Source organism: Planococcus citri, chromosome 3, assembly GCF_950023065.1.
Source record: "Planococcus citri chromosome 3, ihPlaCitr1.1, whole genome shotgun sequence".
Taxonomy (NCBI): Eukaryota; Metazoa; Arthropoda; class Insecta; order Hemiptera; family Pseudococcidae; genus Planococcus; species Planococcus citri.
The window spans coordinates 54,981,365-55,005,026 of record NC_088679.1 but is presented as its reverse complement, the minus strand read 5'-3'; the positions used below and the strand labels follow the sequence as shown (position 1 = coordinate 55,005,026).

Below are 23,662 nucleotides of genomic sequence, written 5' to 3'. Positions count from 1 at the left end.
AACGATTCATACTTAAAGTGTTACTTAAACAGGTGTACAAGTAATTAATACGTATTCAAATCATGCGGGTAGTTTAAGTTTCAAAAGTCGATGATGGTTGTGAATTTTGAAAAAATACATTACAGTTATATTTTTCCAAGATACTGGACGATTCTATTTGCTTAAAATATTTCCCAAATCTTGTCAAAAAAAAAGTTGACTCTAGTATCGAAGCTTCAAAATTCTTAAATGTCCAACGTGAAGTGTGGTGGTCAAGATTTTTGGACAAATCTTATTGCTTAGTCAATTTCCTGTCTAAAATTTAAACCGTTCTACTCCTAATGTACTTACCTGCCCAAATTATCGATCTGAGAGAATTGAAATAGCTCTCCTCGAAAAATTCAATCCGAAAAAATCGCAATAATCTCGTGTATTCTTCGCTTGCGTTGTTTTTTGAGTCATTTGCCCTTATTTCGGAATTAATTATCATTGTTTCAGTTACAATAATTGTATCGAGCCAAAATACTCGTGTCAACGTTTATTGTAACGACCATGTTCAACAAGAAATGAAATTAATTTCGAGGCATCACAATCATTTTTGCTGTCATTTGTTCACTCAATCAACTCAACGCTTGAATCGTTTTAGTATCTTAATTCGAATTTGCATTTCAATATCATAATGCACCTTTTTTTTAAAAAAAACTCTATGACCATTTTGCTTTCAGCTTTTAAAAATAGCATCAAAATTATAAATTTATTCGTATCGGATGATCCCCTTTTTCCATTCATCGTTTTAATAATTTCAAAGGAGCGATTTTATCGAAACTTGGTAAATTTAAATTTGATGCTCATCCACATGGAAATTAGACCCCGCAACGCGTTTTAATATAGTCTTTAAATGAATTCTAAAGGTCATATATAGGTGGTATACCACGTGGATGAACCCACGCTAAAAATTCCCATCTAGTAAAAATTACCTTAGAAAAATTTAAATTAAGAAATTGATTTAGGATAACCTAATGCTCTACTCTTGTATTCCAATGAGTAAAAAACACCTACGCAACAGATTTTTTTTTTATACAAAACGAGAAGAAAACCCATAAAGCTGTTTACTTTATTTCACGATTTTCGGGCAAGTCGTTTGATAAAAGTAATAAGCGGGCGACTTTTTTCAAAAGTACGTGAGGGAAAAGTTTCCAGCTGTATGACGTCATAGTAACAGTAACGTTAGAGATATACGTAGTTTTCGTGCGTCAATTATTGTAAATTTTTACGATCGTTCGTCTTGATAGGTTTAAATTTTCCATAACGTCGTAGTTGATACTACACTAAAATAAATACGCCAAGATGAATATCACAAATTTATTTATTATTTACAATTTGTAATACTTATATACTTATAAGCCAAGTACAATGTAATTATCATTATATTACCACCGGCACAAAAATACGTATAAATATGTTCAAAAAGTACAAATTCAATATTACTTCTAGGAACGTATCAAATCTTATACAATAATAGGTCGCATATTCAACGTTTATGTACATCGATAATACATCGTACGAGTTCAATAACAAAACAAACGAAAAAAAATAATTAAAATTATCAAAATGGAAAATTATATGTACAACGAGCTTAAAAACTAGGTTTTCATCTTATAAATTAAAATAAAACTATCGCGAGGAATGGAAAAGAACTAATGGCCTACGTTCTGCCTAATTGGGAACTTTAAGAAAAAGGCTTTTAGAAAGCCTAAGAGTAAGATCTAGGTACGCTGAATGTTCGAATGATTCATTTCAGTGATATGAAGTAAGTCCCTGTTTACGAGGGAGTGATCAGAAGTGCGCATATTTCGCCTGCGTTTTGATTGTCCTTCCAAAATAAAAAAGGAAATTAAATCATTTCTTTGGGGTAGGAGGGGGGGGGGGGTCATACATCTAAAGATGAGTGAAATTTGATTTAACGAGGGCTTTACTTAGTTCGAAAACAGAAAAAGCCTGTGGAGAGATTTTGAAAAAAAATACTTCTTTCAAATTTCAAAGACAACAATTTGAGCGTAGATCGTGGTTTTTGCTTTGAAAAGTGGACCTGGAATTTTGTGTCGAGGTTGAGTACATGTAAGGAATTTTAAAAATTGGTAAAATCAGAATTTTCCTGCAATTATAAACACCCCCCCCCCCATTTAAAATTTTTTCAAAAACCAACATTTTTTGAATATTTTTTTTTTGAATTTTTTCCTTTTTACTTCTATTTTGGGCTCAATTTTTATTATAGGGCATGAATAATTTCACAAAATGGATTGAACTATTTAAACTCTCTTACCCTGATGTTTTTTGTCATAAATATGATATGTAATTAAATTTTCGATTACCTCACATTTGGATCTGAACCATTGTGTGCTATAAATTGATTTCAAAGGATCAAAATGTCAAAATGTTCTTTTGAGCTGTGATGTTTACTTCTAACTACTTCCTCATTGGTTGACTGGGTGAAATTTCATGCATTTCATTCGAGTTGTTCACTTTGGTGTACTAGTATAAAAAAAATTCTCGAATATAAAGTTACGAAATAATTGACCAAAATTGAAATGGAAATTTACGTCTCACGATGAAATGAATTTTTCAAAAAAGAAAAGAAAGGTAGCTCAATAGCAATGAAAAAACCTGTCGCAGAATTGTTGAAATTGTGTCGTATTTTTAAAAGGAAATTTAATTTTATTAGCGAAAAGAGAGATGAAGCGTAGATACGAAATGAAAATACGTTTGCGTTATAAATTTGAATAAAACGAATGGATTTGAAAATTGATGGAAGGAATTTTTACGTTATAAAATTTCCATATTTGAATAGAATATCGAACAAAATGGCGTATATATTGATAAACGTAACGGGTATTAGGATATAAAAAAAAACTGCGTAAAATTTAATCGATACCCTGATTACCCGATTCGGATTGAAAATTCTCTAAAATATTTACGCGAATTGATAATTGTCTTCTTCGTTTGGATCGTAATGATAACTAGTTTCGCAAGACAGCACCCATTCGTGAAGCCTTTTAGTCATGGTTCTCTGATCGACGGTCGTCTCTAGACCATAGTTGCTGAGCATTTTAGCCATTTTGATTTTACTTTCGTCGACTTCGATGTGAATATCGTCGTCGTCGTCTAAGTCGGCGTTGAAATAAATATCCTCCGAGTTCTTCCTTTCGATGGGTGTATTTTGACCAGATTTTGTCACGAACCAAGGATCTTTGAGGTATTTGAAAGCTTCGGTTATTTCCGCCCTATCGTCGGCTTTGTGAGCAAGTAACCTTCTGAACATTCTTAATAATCTAGGGGTGAATTTCTTGAATTGACCGGGTACCTTGGTTGTTCGTCTTTTTTGCCATTTGGCGAAATTCATGTAATCTGGATTCGAAGCCAATTGCGCTATTTGCCAAGGAGTATTGCCTGTTGCGCAAACAAACAGCACGATCGCAGCTTGCCAACAGTCCGAGTAATGTCTACAGGTGAATTTTTCGTTTCGTAAAGCGTCGCATTGCTCTGGAGGTAGAAATGGCTGCCATGTACATTTTACTTTACTCACTTGCGTACCTTCTTTACGAGTTTCGCCGAAATCGCATAATTTCAATTTGGAAAAATCGGAAGCGAATACCAGTATGTTTTCGAGTTTCACGTCACGATGGACTAGTTGTTTAGAGTGTAGAAAATCAAGCGCCGAGCATAACTGCGAAGCTATTTTCTTGCAGAAATCTTCGCATAATCCGCCCGCTTTCACTGTGCCGGCCAAGTCGCCGAAAGGTGCGTATTCTTGAGCAAATATGTAAAAGTCGTCAGCTTTGAAAGCCACAGCGTACGTTGATAAAATGTTAGGATGTGGGCTGAGATGATAGCTGTAATGATATTCGCGATAGAAATCTTTTAAAGTGGTTAGTTCTGCGTGGATGGCTTTTAATACGACGGTGGTGTTTGTACGACGATTCTCGGCTAGAAATATCTTGGCGTAGTAGCCCTCTGCGAGTACTTTTAACAAATTGTATTCTTCGACTAGATTAACATTTTCTAATATCACTTCGGGTACTTTGTGTAATACGCTGCTCTCTCTGCATTTTTCGGCTTTTGTTGTTTTTGTGGTGGTCTGTGAACAAGCGGAAAAAATAAAGAGTTGATTAATTATTGATTCCACTTTGATAATTGATAATTTAACTACGATAAAGGATATTGTGCTAATCTATCTAGATTAATCCATAAGAACTTGATAAGAATCTTGTTGTATGGAGCAATGCCTATATTCGTATGAAAATTTCAAGATACTTCAGCATTTTCTATTGTGCAGCACTTATCAGTTTTTTATTGTTTGATTCAGTAATTTATGGAGTGTTTCAATTCAATGCGAATTGCAAATCGTTCTAAGTCTGTGTAATAAGGAACTGGGAAAGTTGCTTAACCTCACATCTACAGGGGCAGAAGTGAGCTCATTCAATTTGTTTTCTAAAACCAGAGTACAGTTTTCAAATTAAATTGTCATTCAAATCAAAAATTTACAAAATTTTCTCTTTCTGATGCTGCAAATCTTAATTTTTTACTTCATCTTATTCAGGTTGAAAGTTTAAAAACATTAAGAAAAAACCTGTCAATTTTTTTTCCTTGGTAATTAAAATATGTACTTCAACAGCATGTCCCTTCTCTAGAAAACCTGGAAAATCGAGTGAAGTGCGAGAATTTCATCTTTCTAGAAAATTCATCGAAATAACAGGAAAATTCACAATTATTTTTATTCCAAAATAGGAGAATTTTGTAAAATCAACTTAATTAGTAATGATTTTGGCTCCTTAGATTACCTTTTTTTTTTTTTTTTTTTTTTTTTTTTAAATGTTTATGAACTCAGTTTTTTACATCTTGAAGAAAAAGATATACCAACATTACAAGATTAATAAGTGAATAATTTACGAAAATATGCATTTTTAAAATTCTTTTCTAATTCAGCGTCTTTACAGGGTATTGAAAGTAATGAAGAATGAAAAAAAGTGGGAAATCTAATTTTTCACACATGAGAAATATTTTGTAGAAAAGAGATCTTTTATCAACTTTGTTAGAATTTGAATTACACATTTTTGAGCATTTTTGCCCTCGCAAAAAATTCCAGATTTGAAAAAGAAATGAAAATTTTTATACGTTGTAATATTAGGCAAAATTATACCTCTCAAAAGATAAAATTTTTATTTTACATATCTCTTACTTATTTTACTTTTAAACTCGCCGTTTTATTTCGAAAAATTGGAAATTTTTTTCACAAAAAAAGTTCATTTTTGCATTAAATTTTTGTATATTATTTTTTAAAAATGTGATATGTTGAAAAAAGTTTTTAGTTTTTTATTCACCCAATTTCATTACATTTACATTTAGTAAAGAATCTTAAAGGTGAAAATTAAATCAAAAATTGAATCATTAAATTATATTTTTGACGTCCGTTTGCTTGAAAAAAAAATCTCGAGATGTTTAAAGACATTAGAAAATTGAAAAATTTGAGTGTAAAATTTTGCCTCGCCCACCCCCTCCTCCTCTTAAAAAAATCCCAAGTGTTCAAAAAACGTCGTGCTAAAAGTCCTGCTGAAGTTTTGATAGACACCCTGCAAAAAAAGGAAAAACTCGATCTTGTGAGTGCGTGGGGGGCAGGATTGAAATGTGAAAGGAAGTGAAAAAGTAGTGATTTTTGGTCAACAAATCAAAAAGTCTCCCTTATAAAATCTGAAAAAGTGATCATTCATAAGTCTCCCATTCTCATCGAAGATCCGAAAAAGTACCATTTTTTTTTTACCAATACCTAATTGTTAAAAGTTCTTGCTTTTTGCAACAAAAAAAAATCAAAAAATTTATGTTTTTCCAAGAATTGTCCAAAAGGGTTCCGTATTGCCAAAAATGTTAGCTTTTTAGTGATTTTTTTAAAACCTATAACTGCCAAAAATTACACAAAGAAAAACAAAATCTCACTTTTCAAAAAATAATTGTAATCGCAAATAATTCCCAAAAATTGCTTATTTGAGAGGCGTTTCGCGATATGGGTCCTTGTGGTGATTCGATGTTTTTTTTTTTATTGGCGATTCCGACTTACTTTTTCACGAGAAATCGAATGGTGCAATCAGATTTCGCCTATCTCATCAACTTCTCGTTTTAAAATTACTTGAACATCAATACTCAAAAATTCACATTTTCGGGAAATTGAAAAACAAAGTTTTTGTTTGTTTTTGATTTTTTTAAAAAAATAAAAAAAGGTCGATGGAGAAATTATTTTATTGTTGTTACCTATGTAAAATTTCATGGGGAATCCGAATTTCTCGGTATTTTTTTGCGGGGTAGTCTGTAACGTTGTGTAAATTCGACTGTTCACCACAAGGTCCCTTTTCTAAATCACGGATATCAGGCGATGTTGAACGAATTTCGTCAAAATTTCCCATCCAAACTATGCGCAAGACAACACTGCACCCGAAAATCAAAAAAAAATAAAATCGAAAAAATCGAAGCGATTCGATGTTTTCTCTCTCCTGAAAAAATCGAAATATCACCACAAGGGCCCTTATCGCAAAACGCCTCTCATTTTTGCATTAATTGAATTTCATTTTTTTTTCCTCAAAAACCTTGCTTAGGTATTGATCGGAAATGTCAACATATCACTTTTTTGCCAATAACTCCCAAAAAATTTTACTGTTCGCTGAAATAGTCAAAGTCTTGTGTCATACCCAAAATTGTTAAAAAGTCTCACTTTTACAAAAAATTTCTAAAAATAGTCTTTTTTTGCAAAGAATTTCAGTTTTATTCATTTTTTTTTCGAAAATTGTCCCAAAATTTCACTTTTTTATGAAATTATTGTCAAAATTTTGCAAGATTATTCTAGCTTCACTTTTGAAAATCAGAACATTTCAATTCGTAAGATTCTGTTTTTTTTTTTTTTTAAATCGTCAATGGTGAGGGGGTCATTTTTTTCTACATTGATATGTCTGCTCGAGTTTCGTCACTTTTTTTTGAAAATATCAAGCTTGAGCCTTGAATAACAATTTTATTGTATTGATGAGGTGCAATAATACAATGAGTTGCGTGTTTTTTCTAAAAAACAAAAATGGAAATGGGTTTCGAAAATTCAGATGGAATATGGTAAATAACTGGGTGTCCCATAACGGACGTTAAATACATGCCTCATTCGCAATGGTAGTGCAACAACTCCTCAATCCTACCCTTATTTTAACATCATTTCAGTAGTTGTGGTGTTTTTTGAATTACTACGAGATCCACTTGCTGTAGCTATAGCTGTAGCCAGAGAGAGTCTTTCTTTTAGAGATTCTTCGAAAAGCACTTTGACTGAACGTAGTCTATCGTCTTTTGTATTATTTGTCTCGCCTGCATCGACTTTTTAATAATGAAAACCGGATATGCAAGGTATACTGACGCGCCTGGGACCATATATTCTTTCTGCGCGGGTGGAAGGGTAGTTTTACTAGGGATGATTTAGGTTTCAGAGCGAAAATCGTTTCATTATTGTCAAGTAGGAGCTCTGAGATGAAGTAGTTTTTTTGTCAATTTTTGTGTTCTTGCGTTGGACTGTATCGAGTACTTGTGTTAATGTGCTTTACAGTTTGTAGCCTGCTATAGTTAAATTATTGGTGAGTTGAATTTACATGCATAACTTTCATCATAGAATTCCTTCAAAAAGCTATGCTCATACCTTTTTCATGGTGTTGAAATATTTCACGTTTTATTAGATTGCATTGGAAGTGATACATCGATACATCGCTGGCTAGTGGCAGAGCCATCTATGCTGGTCAGCTGGTGGTGTGATCAACCAACCCCAAACTGCCTGTGTGAATTATTCTCCCAAATTTAGCCATATGTAGTATGTACATAATAATATTGTGAAAAAAGCTTTTTTACTCATTTTTTGAAGTGTTAAGTCAATAAACCACTGACCCACATGAGTTCACAATGATGAAGGAATCATTTATATTAAAATCCCTGTAGTCTTAAGTATTTTGAAACAAGGTGAGGCTTAATACATAATTGGAGTTCGAGTTGGGTTTTCTGTGTTCTGAGACTCATGTAAACTAAAAATCAGTATTCTGCTCTCACGTTTTATGAATCCCTGCATAATCAAAATTTACCAATTTCTTTTAAATTTCACGAAGCTCAGCCCATTTTATTTCTGAATAGCTTGAGAAACGTTTCGCAGAAAAAAACTAAATATACCATAATCAATTATTCAACTGTATTCTCGAAATTTGGTCATGATGTATTAGCCCCCCTCCTCCCCACGATACACGCTATTTAAAATTTTTCGCCGGTATTTGCAAAAAAAAAAAAAAAAAAAATGAGGCGCGACAATTAATTTTCCACCAAGATGTCAATCAACATTTATCTCACGTCACGCTGTTTAAATTTTTGTCACGATGTCAAAATTCTAAAAAATCACTTGGCTTTACGATTACGAAACAATTTCTATTTTTTTCCCCTTATCATTGGTATATTTAGGCGGCGTTATCAAAATACTATGTTGAATATATGAACTATAATCAGACAAGCTACTTAAGATTGCGTGGTAAAAGCTTATTTTTGACTCGAACTGGACCAGTGCCATGCGAAGTTAATAATTTGCAACGGATGTCGCGACTGTACCGGAACTTTATAGCGTTTTAGAAAATTATTTACTCAACATGTGCTTTTTAATTTGTTATTAAATTATTATATCTTAAAGTATTGATGAGAAGATATCTTCATTAGTGACAGTAACAACACCAGCAGCGTAGGTAGACAAAATAACGCGAGAGGTAACGTTATTATTTAATGGAAACCAAACCCCCGAATCCACCTTCGTGAAATTATCGTTACGTTGAAATTTATAAAAGTCTTATCATCCCACGTTTTTCAAAAGATACACCGTGGTATTTTAAGTTTGTTTGTGTATTTTTTCCCCTGCTCTGTCTAAAATAACGCATGTAATATGTAGGTGGCTGTCTAAAAAAGAAAAGGAACCGAAAATACAGTATACGTGTGGAGCTAGAAGAAGAGAATGATTAAAACGTCTAATTAGTAAATAAAAACCATCCCGAGAATATTTTTTTTAATAACGAAAAAATAATGATATACGATTATTACATTTATGAACTTGAAAGTGTAGACATTTTTGCGACATTTGTTTGCTTTCTTTGAGAGGTTACGCTTGATCAATTGAGGAGAAGAAAAAAAAACTTTATTGACGTCGTAAACGTTATATTATCACGTGTTGAAATATATATTATTATTATATTCGAATCTGTAAAAAGTTCGCATCTTAGTCGGATGCAAGTTCTGCGAAGATGGTTCATAAATATTTCGGAACAGATCATAGGACATAGGCAACGTAGTATGTATTTTCGAGTCGAGTCTCCCAACAATTGTCTCGTAATAAACACGAGCGTTTTACAGTCGAGGAAAAGATCGTGTATTCTAACGACAAGTGAAAAATTATAATCTTCGTAACTTCACAAAGGTGCAGAGGGCCGCAAAGACGCAATTTTCTTGAGAAAACACATCGTAAATGTTTTTTATAGCTATATTAGAAACACACGAATGACGTTCAATGTTTGTTTTGTTTTCAGAAATCACTCTATCGTGCCATTCTCTCGGTACTTGGGAGTTTTCGTAATTGGACCGAAAAATTGTTTCGAGGAGAGCCGAATTGAGATCTTGGATTCGTCCGTGCAGGTAAGAAGAATTTTTATATTGGATGAAAAATTTTATCAACTTGATTTTTATGGGCGAACTTCGCGAAGCGAGTATAAAAACTGAATATTGAATGACGTCAAAAACTGGCACGTTGGTTTTCCTTTCCTCGAAACATTGTTGTATTAGAAAAAAAATGTAATTTTTCACGGAGAAAACGTATTCTAGCAGAAATCTATTTTTGTGGATGCTAATTTTTGGAAGAAATTTGTTGAATTGTGAGACTAGATGAACTTTGGTTATTATTTATTTTTGGATCAGGCGATTTATTTTTTGAATTTCTTCATTGAACATGAGTCTGATGTTGGTGGAAAATTACAAAAAATTAAGGAAGTGGAAAAAATTGCATTTCATCTCTTGGAAAAATGAAAAAATTACTATCCCAATTAGAAAAATTTAATATTTGGTTCGAAATGTTGGAGATTGTTTGGTCGATTCTGAAAATTATCGCACTCTGACTCAAATTTGAAATTTAAGTACACTCGCAATTGAGAATTTCGACTTTCGTCTGCCCTTATGTGAATGTTTTAAAATAACTTGAATGCATGTTACTGCTCATTAATTTATACGTATCAATATCATTGGGATGTTTCTTGCATGTTTTTGAATCTGTCTATCAATTTGTACCTGACATTACGAATAATTGATTATAAACCAAGTGAACCGAAGAATAATCTGCATAAATTAAGTCATTCTGAAATGTCCTTATAAACTGCATGAGTCCTCAGTAAACCAATCAACTGTCGTGTGAACAAAGCTAGAAAAAGGCAACACGACTTATCAAAGTTGAGAGCTACCAATTTAAACGCTCTCTGGTGATCAACAATGAATTAATTATTGGTTTTAATGAGAATTCGAGTCTTCAAATTTTTTATGTTATTTTCATTTGAACTGAACATTATTATAATTATGAAAAACAAATATCTAAATAAGAAACTGAAAGTGGTATTATTTCAGTTTCAAGAAACAAAATTTAAAAAAAATATGTACAATTTTTAAATTTGAACATATTTTTAAAAAATTTCACCTTTTAAAAATGAGTTTCTTTGAAACAAGTGATGAATGCAGCTTTTTTGACAGATCTGTCACGTAAATGTCCACATAGAGTGAATCGTTTTGCGTTTTGTGTTTTTTTTTTGAATTTTGAATTTTGAAAATACGGATCAGGATGTCAAAAGTGACCAAATGAACTGAAGTGAACGTGCCGAAAATTTGAAGCAGCGAATCCAAAGATTGGAGGTTCGTGAGTACGTCAATTGAAGTTAATTTAGTTACCTTTAAAACCTGTGCTTTTCTAAAGTTCGAAAGAAAAAAAATCAAATAATCATTATGTTGCTCTCTAATTTGAAAAGTGAAAGAATCTTTTTTGATGTGATGAAAAAATCTATTTCTCCACCCAGTGCCATTAGGTACTTCATATTGTAGTATTACATCTTGGAAGTTTCCGAGATTTAGAGTTCAGTACACTTGAACCTATTTTTTTTTTCAGTTGTACCTTATGCTAGCTTCCCTACATGCTTTTTCAATCTACGCATAGACCTTAAAATAAGAGAATAACTGAAACAAACGTGTACCATGCGTTTTCTAAAATAACCCTAGAGTATGTTTTACGTGGAAAAAGGCAATATAAATGTCACAAATGTGAACCCGAGAGAGATTAGAGATACGTGCAGCCTACGACGTATGAATTTCATAGAAAAACTTGTCATGAATGATGCTGGCCAAAGGTCTACTATGCCAGAGAAATAATCGTGCATTATCAGTATCGCTACCTAATTTACTAACCGCTTTATTATATTCCTAGTTAACTTTGTAATCTCAACGTAAGCTCAAACTCTATATTCGTTTGCTGAATTTAGATTCATATAGAATCATTCGCGGAAATTACCTACCTACGGTGAATTCGCGAAGATTGCCATATTTTTTAAAGTTTCTTAGAATATGCTCATTAGTTCATAAGAATGTGACCAAGTGATTAAAATTCCAAGTTATATCGAAGATGGTGAAAAATGAAACAGCTGAAGAGAGCAAGGGAGTGAAATAATTTTTTCTCCCTGCATATTTTTTTAGTGCATCAAGTTGAAGTTTAAATTTTTTTCATCGAAGACACAAAAGGAGCTGCGCAGAGGAAGTTCATCGTCGTTCAACGTGCCTCTAAACTTCCTTGACCTATCATGGCGATAAGAAAAATTTAATAATTTGAATCACACTTGCAAAAAGTTGCCATCTGATCCAGAATCTCATGTTTTATTGTACCTATAGTGAAATTTACGACTTTTGGAAAGGAAAAACGAGAAAGTTATGAGCATTTTTTAGCGACCATCGTTAACTCGAGTACTACGTGCTTCTCCTTATATCATATCGAGTTGAAATGCAATTTAACGACGAAGTAAAACAATACATTCGACGATATACGTCATAAGACCGAAAATCATAAAATCTTCAGTTTCGTTATAACTTATTATAGCGAGGCATAAAGTTTTTGGAAAACAAATATCTCTTTAATTAATTTCGCAAAATTTATACCTTCTTTTTTGATCAGATTCTCTATTACGTAAATAACGTAAAAATATACTAATAGGTGCAGCACGAGGGAAATTTATTTAGTTCTAATGAAAAAATGTGGTGTAGATGAACACAATTCGCGAGTTAAAAAAACTACACTGACCTAGGCTTAAAATATACACCATAAAAAATAACGTAAAGTTTGATAAAATAACATTCCTTCATATAAGTCAATTAAATTGCTATAGTATTCTGGGCTACGTTGGAGCCAAAAAAATCTACAATGTTAAGAATTCCCATATTGCTTTTTATTGACAGTAATAACTTTTTTTATTCAACGTAAAAAAAACTATAATCACCTCGATAAATTACATCTTAATTATATTGCGATATGTCATCGCACATAAATCACATTTACAGCTTTATATTTCGCTCTGATTCGAAAAAAAAATTTCTTTTTTGGAAAAATGTTCTCCCTGCCTTTATTTTTTTTTAGTTAGCCCTACCAATGTCAGAAAGGACGTTTGCATAATGTTGCAGTGACCTATGGCTAGGTAGACTACAGTCTTAAAGTTATGTTTTCTTTCCCAAGTATACTACCTGTACGTGTGCTTGTGCTTTTTTGTATAAACTGCGCTTTATTAGCTTCCAAGTTCAGAAATAACAAAACGATATATCACTTAAATTCTTCGAATAATATTTTCACGTTTCAAGACGAATTCCTTAAAATGTTCACTATCAAAAAAAAAAAAGTCATTTTAACGAGAAAAAATGAAGTCTACTTGGCTTCGACGCAACACAAATAAATTCCTCGATGAAAGAAGTTTGGTGGAGATTTTTTTCAAACCGAAATCTGTCTTTTTATATACATTTTTTTCGATGTTTGAAAAATTTAAAAATTTCCACGCGTTTCAAAGTTTTTGTATTTTTTATAATTTTAATTTTTTTCCATTACGATTTTCTCGTAACCATTGATAAAAGTTTTGACGTTAATATTGAAAAGTTGATGAAACGAGTTCGATTGAGCGTCTGCGTGGTGTCTTTTGATTTTTTTCTCTCCTTTTACTGTATCGATGAACGTTTAAAATTATGCGAATATCTTGTCATCTTATATTCTCGAACGTCTTTGAACGAGAGTAAATTGAAAATAATTAATTTTCTATTTATAATTAGATACCCTTATTCAAATTTTCTGTATCTGAAGAAATAGAAATAGAGAGAAGTGATTTATAATTTTACTGCGAGTTTTTTTTTATACGTCGCTCTGAGAGAGTTTTGTGAAATATAAAATCTCTTATTTTGCACAAAGACTTTTTCCCAGCTTATGGAGAAAAAAGCTGATCTCTTTTTTCCCGCGTTCTATATTTGTACAGAGATACGAGTATTTTGTGTGCGTGTTTTTCCGATGTTTTTTCCAGCTTCTGTAATCCTCCTTTTGCTGGAATAATTTCAAAATCAACGAATGTTTGTGAAAGTACAGTGGGAAGGTATTGAGATGTTTTTTTCGAGAAGAGGGTACGATGTTTACAACATGATATTATTGTGATTACAGAGTAAAAAAATATGTCGAAACTCAGTATTTGTCCAGTTTGAAGTTGAGAGAATTTTCGTTCCTTCATTTAATAACGGAAATTAAAATCCAATTTTTAAAGAAGTTCTTGGTAGTCAAATAACTTGAGCATTTTTGCTGAGAAATTTTTTTTTTTTTTTTTTTGAGAAAATATTTTAAAATCTTAATGACTGTCGAATCTTTTTCTTTTCAAATTATCTGCTCCATTATTCTGAAATCACGTGATTTTTTGTTCTAAGATGATTAATTAATCTGAAGCTCGCATAATTCGCGAGAGTAAATTTTTACGAGTACCTATATAACCTACTTTTTCTTTTAACACGGATATGATTTTGGGCTGGGGTCTATTTATAATTTTTGGAGGGAATATTTGGGAGAAAAAACGTCGTCTCGAATTTATGACTTGGAAATATTTTGTTGAAAGGTTTAAAAAAATGAAATGGATTATCATCTACGAGTATGATTCAGTGACTTCTTTCTGAAATGTCATAATGTTGGATTTTCAGGGACGTAATGAAACTTATTGCCATTAATTCATCTTGTAGACGTGTTGAAGACATAATTGGAAGGCACATAATTTTTTTCAATTACAATTTTGTGCATTATCAGATATTTTTCTTACCCCTAAGTATCTTATTTTTAAATATTTACTTGAAAATGAGAATTATAAATGATCATTTAGGGTATTCCGGCCGAAGTGTCGAGTGATTTGCCTAACGATACAGCATCTCAGACTGCTCAAGTGTAAATTGGTTTGCCAATCCTCGATTTTGAAGGGGCGAGGTTTTGGAATAGGTACTCTATGTTGATTCTTCGAGATTGTACAATTCCTTAAATTTTACTGAGGGACTGAGCATGGTTGGATCATGTTGCTGAGCTTACAAAAGTGCATAAAAATGTATGATTAATTCTAGTCTGCCTTTAAAATTGAAGAGGTTATGATTGATTGATGTTTTCGGAGCGTTCCGGTGCCTTCAATCAACAACACAGACAAAATACATGGACATAAATTTTTTGTAGGGCATCCAAAGGTTTATAAATGAAGTATAATTCACCTGGGTCCAAGAGTGAAGATTCCGGAGCTCTTTAAAAATTGTATCAATAGATTTTTGGATTTCGAAACGGGATGAACATGTATTAGGACATTGTTGCGCTTCTTTTTGACTCACATTCGACTTATTGAGTACATTTATAGGGTAAAAGAAAAGTTTCATTTCAATGATGGTATTTTTTGCGGTTTTCTTCCTGAAAGGGTTGTCATATTTTGAAACATTTTTGAGTAAATTACGAACGAGTTCGAGATAAGTTTTCTCTCTCCTCCCACCCCACCCCCCCCCCCCCCCCCATGGTGAAAACATTGAACCGACTCTTTTCACTTCTGCAACCTTGTAATTAATCCGTCTACGGATATGCAGGATATTTTAATTTTTTAAATTCACAGACTCATCGAACAATGGGGAATAAAGCTCGATTAAAATGTCTGCAAAGGTATAGATTACTCGGATACTTAAACTTAAGTATACGATGGATTATACACCGTATTAAATTTCATCGCTTTGAACCGTTTAATCATCCTTACCAGATAACGAAGCTTTTGCTTTTGAAATCCGAGGCTTATGCAATTATAATTTTACACGGTTGTTAAACGAATACGAGTCGACCCAACGACGACGACGACGGTTTTTCTTTTTTTTTTATTTTTGAAAACGTTTATAACGAGGAATTTTAGAGTCGAATACAAGTGTCTCTATTAAATTTCAAAGTCACCGGAGTGTTAAAATCGAGGCAATTTTCAGGTTATCTACCTTGCAAGGTTGGAAAATGCACGAGGGGAACTTGCCTTATAAAATCTCTGCGTTTTACGATACAAGTACTATAAGGGTGATATTTAAATTGACGAAATAGGATTCCTCGTGCATTAAGCGTGTACTTTTTTCCGACGATGACGACGACGTGAGAAAAAAAATGGGCATATTTTTATGACATCGACACTTCGACAGCTTGACATGTCGAGGCGGTGGTTGACATCTAGATGGTAGTTCGATCGCTCGGCACGCGTATTCGTAGTAAATTAGCCGGCTGGTTTCTTTTTTCTTTTTTTTTTTCGCAGCCAACTATACAACATTATATATACTAATTTTACAATGTAATAAACTATGTGAAAAATTTTTTAAAGCCGAGAAAAGAAGTAAAAATGCGAAATGATGGATAGCGTTGATTAATAATTCAACGCAAAAATTAAAATTTTTTAACACGCTCTACTTTTTAACATGTTTGCGGACCATAAAACAAGAACTCCAGGCCCCCCTCGCCGATTTCTATTTTTAAAGAAGCCGAAGTTCAATTTTATTTTCAGACGTAGTGCGCTAAATGAAATTAGAAATAGAGAAAAATTTCACCAGCGAGTTGATGTCTGTGGCGGCAGGCGGGCTGAAGAAAGGGTCGCAAAAACGTGATTCTTTTAAAACTAATAAATGTTCAAAGTAATTAATGTTAGGATATTTTCCTAGACGGTGTTTTTAAATAGCGAATACAACGGTGGTAGGCTACTCGACTCGGATAAATGTGCCAAAATTTAGACTTCGTTTCGTGATGTACTCGTAATTTTTGTCGCCGTACTCGTATCTTCACTATAAGTACGCTGAAAATTCGTACATTTGCGAAATGATTATTATCTCGGATCCCTTTTTTAATATGGTACCGTACCTTGTTGTACGTTACATTTTTATCGCGTATTTGTACCAGGCAGATTTTCAAGCGAAGAAAAAAACATTTTAGCGATGGGGATGACGGAGGGAGGAGGTGGATTACTGTGTGTCGTAAAATCGCTCTAATTGGACGAAGGTCTTTGGAAAATTTTCGAATCGAGTCGAACACGTGTCTTGGTCATGTGGTAAAAATATCGTCAACAAAGATATAAATATTTTTCGTACTTTTTATATACGTACAATGGCCGAAGAAAAATTTTCCCATGGTTACCTTTAGGCTGAATTGTTCTTTCTAGTGGAATTTTCTAAAGACGATAATTTCTGTTGAAGATTTTCCGTTTGGAAATGGTGAGAAAATTTTGAGATAAAATGAGACAAAAATCGACTAATTTGAGTTCTGGAAATCAGGATGGATGGTCAATTTTCACTGACGATTTGAGAAGTTGCTTAATAAGGGAATATCGTAGGTATAATTTTCATCACCAAGATCATTTTTTGCCAAAAAATCTTCAAAATTTTCCTCTTTTGAAGATCAGTTTGGGTAGAGTTGTTCAAAAAATATACCGAAATCATTTTACATCATCTTGGAAAATCAAGCAAAATTTATCTTCAGAAAACATAAAAATAATTCTGCAATTTGCAATAACTCAAATTTCAGAATATCAATTTTTAGCGTGTTTTGAAAAATTATTGACATTTTTATTACGAGGAAATGATTAAAATACACAAAAGTTACAATTAAAAAGCTCAAAAACAAGTGAAAAATGCAACGGAAAATTTTCTGAATTTTTTGAAATCCTCAGAACTGAGTAAAATTTGCTGATTGGCTGCCCTATTTTCAAATTCAACAAAGTTTCAAATAAATAAAAAGGTCCATAAAATTTTTAAAAAAATTGAAAAATGAAGAACTGAAATACGTACGTCAGTTTCAAGTTGTTTAATTTGGGGGGAGGGGTATTCTAATGCGGTAAAATGTGAAAAAGGTCATGAAAAAGTCTTGATTTTTTGTCTGGTAGTTTTGTGAGACACCCTGTTGTAGAAAACTTGGGAAACATCTAAAGTCTTCAAGTATTTTGTATTTTTGTCTTCCTCCCTCCCCCTCCTCCTCCTCCTCTATTTATGTAAAAAGCTTCATAATTTCTTGAACTTGAAAAAATTGTCGGTAGTTGTTGATTAACGTATGAATAGATACCTTAACTTCAAGTTGAAAGTTACTCAACGAAAATGTCAGCTCTGGAGGTGTCGGGGGGGGGGGGGGGGTAATGGGTCCTCAAAGAGTAGAAATTTTCGAAAACATGTTTTGGGAAAAATAACCCAGTTTAAAAAGACAATATTGAGATTCTATTTCGACCTAGATCATTGCCATCAAAATCCAAGTCCACTTTTAGAGTTCCACTGACCACTGAATGGTTGCAAATTTACAAATCGTCAACATTTGGGTAAAAAATTCGTATTTTGAAAATATTTTCTTCCTTTTCACATTAATTATATGTACGAAAACAGCGAAAAACATCATTTCTGAAGGCTACTGTACTGCTGTCCAATTTTTGGTCATTATAGGCCAATTTCAAAAAAATTGAAACCGGGCCATTTTTCTCATAACAAGTTGGGTAGATGCTAGAACAAAAAAATGACGTTTTTTTTCGAAAATATCCCTTTTTTGAGGATCTATATCTCCTCTCCATGGGCACCTCCGGAGCTGGAATTTTTTCTGGGTGACTTTCTTTCAACTCAAAACGAAGATATCCTCTGAATTTGGTCAAAATCTTTCGGTTTTTTTTTCGCAATCCATCATGGCGTAGGAAGGATGACCGTAGGAAGATGAGGGGGATGAAACATTACGTTCAATTATGCGACTTGACGATTACTTTTTTGGGTTCGTATGTTCGCTTAAATGGTTGATACTCTTGATGGTGCTTGTAATTTTCTCAAAAGTGATGTCTACGTCGTTTACTTTCGTGTTGGAAAAAATTACTATTTTTTGCGGTCAATGCCGACGTAATGAGGATGATAATTGCTTACTCGAGATATCAACAAGCGTTAATTTTGGCTGGCGGTGGTATTTTTAGAAAATCGTAGGAATCGGTCGGTGTGTCTGTGTACGCGATAATACGTACATAAATTAAAGAAGCTAATCAAAGAAACTAGGTGATAGGTTCAGCGAATGATGTACTAATGATCTACCTCAACATGTATTTTTTCGACCGCAGGCCTTGGCTAATACGAATCTAAAATATATACATTGTGTCCATGTGTCGGATACACCGGCGAGTATGTTTATTAACAAAAACTTCACCCATGTTCCTTTGGCAAGTATTCAGAATTTCATTTAGCTTGCGTATCTCGACACCTTTAATTGCCACAATGGTTTCTCGACTAAGAACATCTGTCGACACCTTTTCGCGGAAGGAATCGCGTACTACATACGTCAATTAACTAATTTTTCGCGCCCTTTTTATTCTCTCGCCCTCTCTCTCCCTCCCTCTCTATATCTTACTCTAAGGCAACCTCATAAACAATATGTAATAAAGGCGATCGCATTATCTGTCATTGCGTCGTTTTCGCTTCATTTTCTTCCGCATCAACTAAAAAGAAGTACTTGTGTAAACAATATAACGATTCAATGTTAGTCGTATTTTTCTTTTCAACAGAACCAGGAAAAAAGGCAACGATATAATACCCACACGTCTTTTTTACCGTATGTACATATGTCTACGATGAAGAAATATTCGGTACGTGAATTTTAAAAAGGATTCTCTCTCCTCTTTTCCACAATATCTCAAGGTTTTTTCTTTATTAATTTTTATTATCGAACGAATATTGGATTTTTTTTATTTCTCTATGGTTTTTACCTACTATACCCAGATTCTTTCGATGATACTCATCTCCAATACTGAAACGTGACCAAGTGCGAATGAATTTCGAAAAATAAAGACGTGGCGTATCTCTTTAAGGTAATCTTTTGAAATTTGCTCGTAATACGATTTTTTTCCACCGTGTAATATTCATTTTGATGTTGAGAGTTTTCCATTTAGCCTAAACTTGAATGAAGAGTTGAGAGAAAAATGAAGAGGCGGATTGAATGAAACTAGAACGAGGCGGAAAATTTTCATATTCTGCAAAATTCGAGTTTTTATATCGTGTAATTTTTTTCCACCCTCGGATGCCTAAATTTTGTAGAAAATTTCATCCTTTCGCTGTATCTGTATTGAATTGTAAATGGAAAATAATATCGGAGACGTTGAGCTACTCCAAATCGTAGAACGAATTTAAAGTTGGAAATACTAAAAAGATTTAGAAGATAGGATTTCGAACGGACTGTAGGTGTGATAACTGATGAATACTTTAATGAAAGGTATTATCTGAATGACATTTGAAAGAAAGATGCCAGCCCGGGGTTTTGGCTTTCAATTTTACCATCTTATTTTGCTTTTCTTGTCTGTTTTAAATTAAAGATGGTATTAAAATTCGCGCTTTTTATTTCATCACTGTCAACGCCTCTTCATTATCGCATTATTTGAATGGAATTTCGAACGGTTCGCTCATTAAATATACTATCATTTGGTATCATGCTTTTGTAAATTGAGTGTCATTCCATTGGGAATCGAAATACTTACGTTGATTTGAGGAAATATTCGATCGGGTTGAGACGCTGCTTTTGATACTGAGATCGAATATTGCTATTGTACTCAACTTGAGAGTCGAAATCTCTGCGGGGTACCTAATCTTTATGATGGGGAATCAATGAAAAGGTATCTCGAGTGTGTGTTAATTGGATTCGGGATTTCCGAAAATGGCGGGAGAAAGTATACCGTGAGTTTTTTTTCGGCTATTGGAGGAGGTAAACTCGTATGTATATGTGACGTGACGGGACAAAATCGACCTTCGGACCTAAAAAATTATTTTTCACTTTTTGACGGATTTTTGGTACTCGGACATTCAAAAATCATTTAAAACCACCCAGAAGTCCTTATGATTTGCATAGCTCCACATACATGGTAATCCAGTCAGAAGTGTGCTCATTTTTTTGATTTTTTTGATTTTTTTTTTGATTTTTTCATTATTTCAACTTTTAAATCGACCTGGAGGCGAAACAAAGCGTTCTACGAGAAAAATACATCGAGCAAAGTTGTAGAGAATTAAATTTCCAAAAACCTATAAGAGGTTTATTTTTCTCCAAAATGCATAGTTTTTCCGTTTTTCTCAAAAAACAAAAACCTCATGATGATTACCATAAAATTTCTGTTTTTTGAGAAAAACGGAAAAACTATACATTTAAGAGAAAAATAAACCTCTTATAGGTTTTTGGAAATTTAATTCTCTACAACTTTGCGCGATGTATTTTTCTCGTAGAACGCTTTGTTTCGCCTCCAGATCGATTTCAAAATTGAAATAATGAAAAAATAGAATAAAATATTGAAAAAATGAGCGCAATCACGACTGAGCCCCCTGTATCAATGTAAATAACCATTTTACCCAGTGATATTCACACAAGACAGGCAAGAAACGTTATCCTAGACTATGTTTAGCTCAGTTTAGCCGGAGAACCTGATTAGAACGCAAGCGCTTCCGCTAAACGAGCAGAACTGGACTGAAAACTTTAACCCCCCATAACTCAAAAACTTATTTTCGGCTCGAAGGTCGATTTTGTCGCGTCGCGTCACATATTAATATTTCAGAAAATTCATCTCAATTATTGATACGTATTTTGATGTGATTTTGATTTTGAAAATTTGCAATATTTTCCGGTTTGTATTTCAATTTAAATGTAAAGGGTTCACTGTGTTTAAAATTTTTAATCGTTTATTTTGGATTTCGATGTGACCTTGAAAGTTCAAATTTGAACCTTGCTTTGATCCAGCAAAAATCTAAAAAAAAACACCCACAATTTCTATAGTTTTTCTTTTACATATGATGCAAGATTTACCTTAAAAATTTTTCGACCAAGTGTGACTTGAATTGTACTTAGATGTTGAGAGAATCTGGATTTCTGTGTTATTTTCAAGAAATTGATGGCAGAGGCAGATTTTCTCCCGCATAAGGGGTTAATTATTCAACACTTTTTTGCAAACTTCTGATTTTTTCTCAAAAACCGCTCTTTTATTTTGTCAAGTCAGTAAAAAGGCTTTTTAGTAACCGAATTTTTGAAAAGGCGTTTTTTGATATCAATTGTTGAGAAGGCAGGACCGTAATTTTTAAAAAAGGATTTAGTTTTGAGAAAATTCATTTTTTTGCAAGAGAGAATATTTTAACATGAAGTTCGTGTCAAAAGTTAGGCTACCTCCTCGAGGTCCTTAGGAGTTGAAAAATACAAGAAATATCGAGAAAACTCGAGAGAAATATTATTAAAATTGAGTAGGTACCCAAATAGAAACGAATTCAAGTAACCAAATTTTGTTTGCAGGTACTCACAAATTTTTGAAAAAATTGAGAAAATAAAATAGCAAAATTTGATTGAACTGAGGAAGAAATTTCTTATTATGTTATTCAAATTTTCTTCAATGATGTATTAAAATTCTTCAGAAAAGAATTATCAAATATTTTTAACATGCAACTGAATCCAGAAAATTTTAGGATCAAATTTCATAAAACACTAATGAATTGTAAGATATTACATCTGATTTTTTTAAGCAATTTTTTCAAGTTTCAAATTTGTACCTTGAGATTTTTGTGATTTTATGACATTTGATGCGATATTTTTTTTGAGCTGATGGGGCATTTTTTCATTGTTAGTCAATAATTAGCAATTAAAAATTAAACTTATTTCTTATAACCTTTGTTAAATTTTACGATGAATGAATCTTACCTCTTTATATTCGAATCTGTATCTGGTGACCATATTGCTTCATGTATATTTGCCTTGGTGAACTGATAAAATTCGCTTGAACCATATATTACAAAACAAAAAAATTGACGAACAAAATTTTCCGATTTTAATAAAAATTCACTCGAGTTTCATTTATAAAAAAAAGAAGAAAGAAATACGAAAACAAAACCGCAACAAAAGAAGAAATTGAAAATAAACAAACGTAAAAAATAACAATGCCGGTTGAGAGTGCTTTAGAAGCACGTGTACATCATTGCGCCAAGAAACGTTGAAATAAACTGAGCGAGTCGAACGTTGATAACATTTATCTAAGCGCCGCTGTTGTTTTCGAAAACTCGCGAACTCCCCTACCGAAGGAGTTTTTGGTCCATTTGATAATTTTTCCAGTTAAAGGGAATTTCCACAAACTATTAAATTCAATGACGTAATCGATTGGTTTTAATGCTTTATTGGCACTATCACTATCGTTCGCGTAACGGTAAAACAATTACTCGATGATTTTTATTACGGGGAAATCGAAAAGATAGAAAGTGTGCTGTTTATTTTTTCTCATCTTCAACGTGTAGGTTGATTTATTTCGGATTGATTCTCGTAGTTTTTTTTTCTTTTGCCTGATTGAATTATAATAATAGTGGGGAAGTTTCTATTTCTAATTCTGTACTTATATGATTTTTTTAAAGGATTAATCCATGTGGTACTTGAATGTACGTGTACTTATACGACGATATAATGAGTCATATTAGATGTTGTTTTTCGTGTAAGGCTATTTTTATAATTGTAATTATTTTGTCTATGTTGATTGTTTGTGATTAAATATAAGTAAGATATCTCGTGTCTTTAAACTCACATCTGGCTCATATGCATAGTCTCATAAGCCAACTCGAATGTAAAATGTTCGCAATTGATTAAGAGGCATCGAGTTCAGCAATTAATTCTCGAGATTTTTACGCAGTTCGCGAATTCATCTCGTCGTAACGAAGATCGTATGTTGGATTCAACTTGTACGTAATCAAATTTACAGAAAATAAATCACCGTGTGATTTTCGTTCTGGAGGGAGAAAGATGTGTTTTTGAAAGAACATTATTGTAAAACAAGACAACCCGTTGTCGAATCGCTCGAAAACATCGCGAATGGTTCATCGATTTTTAAAACACATATTTTGCATGCGTGCTTACGACAGACGACGTGTGTATGACGCAAATAGGCAGATTTCAGATTTTTACTCGAGTTTGTAGAACTTGAATGATAAGATGGGATTGAAATATTTCCAAAGTTGAGTTTTAAATTGAGTATTATTGGACTTAGGTAGATTATAAGGATGGGTAATC

The 23,662-nt window shown here is 32.9% G+C and overlaps 2 protein-coding genes across 2 annotated transcripts in view; one reads left to right on the top strand and one right to left on the bottom strand.

The window, feature by feature from the left end:
* Positions 1 to 1,327: 1,327 nt before the first annotated feature.
* Positions 1,328 to 23,026, bottom strand: meng (meng-po). The gene is made up of 2 exons (XM_065357537.1): positions 22,313 to 23,026; positions 1,328 to 4,114 (listed from the first exon to the last, which is right to left on the bottom strand). Exons 1-2 carry the CDS (start codon positions 22,343 to 22,345, stop codon positions 2,951 to 2,953), a joined length of 1,197 nt encoding a protein of 398 aa, XP_065213609.1. The 5' UTR covers positions 22,346 to 23,026; the 3' UTR covers positions 1,328 to 2,950.
* The window catches only part of LOC135840820 (uncharacterized), a 126,466-nt gene continuing 112,455 nt past the window's right edge, over positions 9,652 to 23,662 (top strand). Inside the window, exon 1 of the mRNA XM_065357536.1 lies at positions 9,652 to 9,705. The gene's annotated coding sequence lies outside the window, so the exon portion shown is untranslated. The remainder of the gene's footprint in view (positions 9,706 to 23,662) is intronic.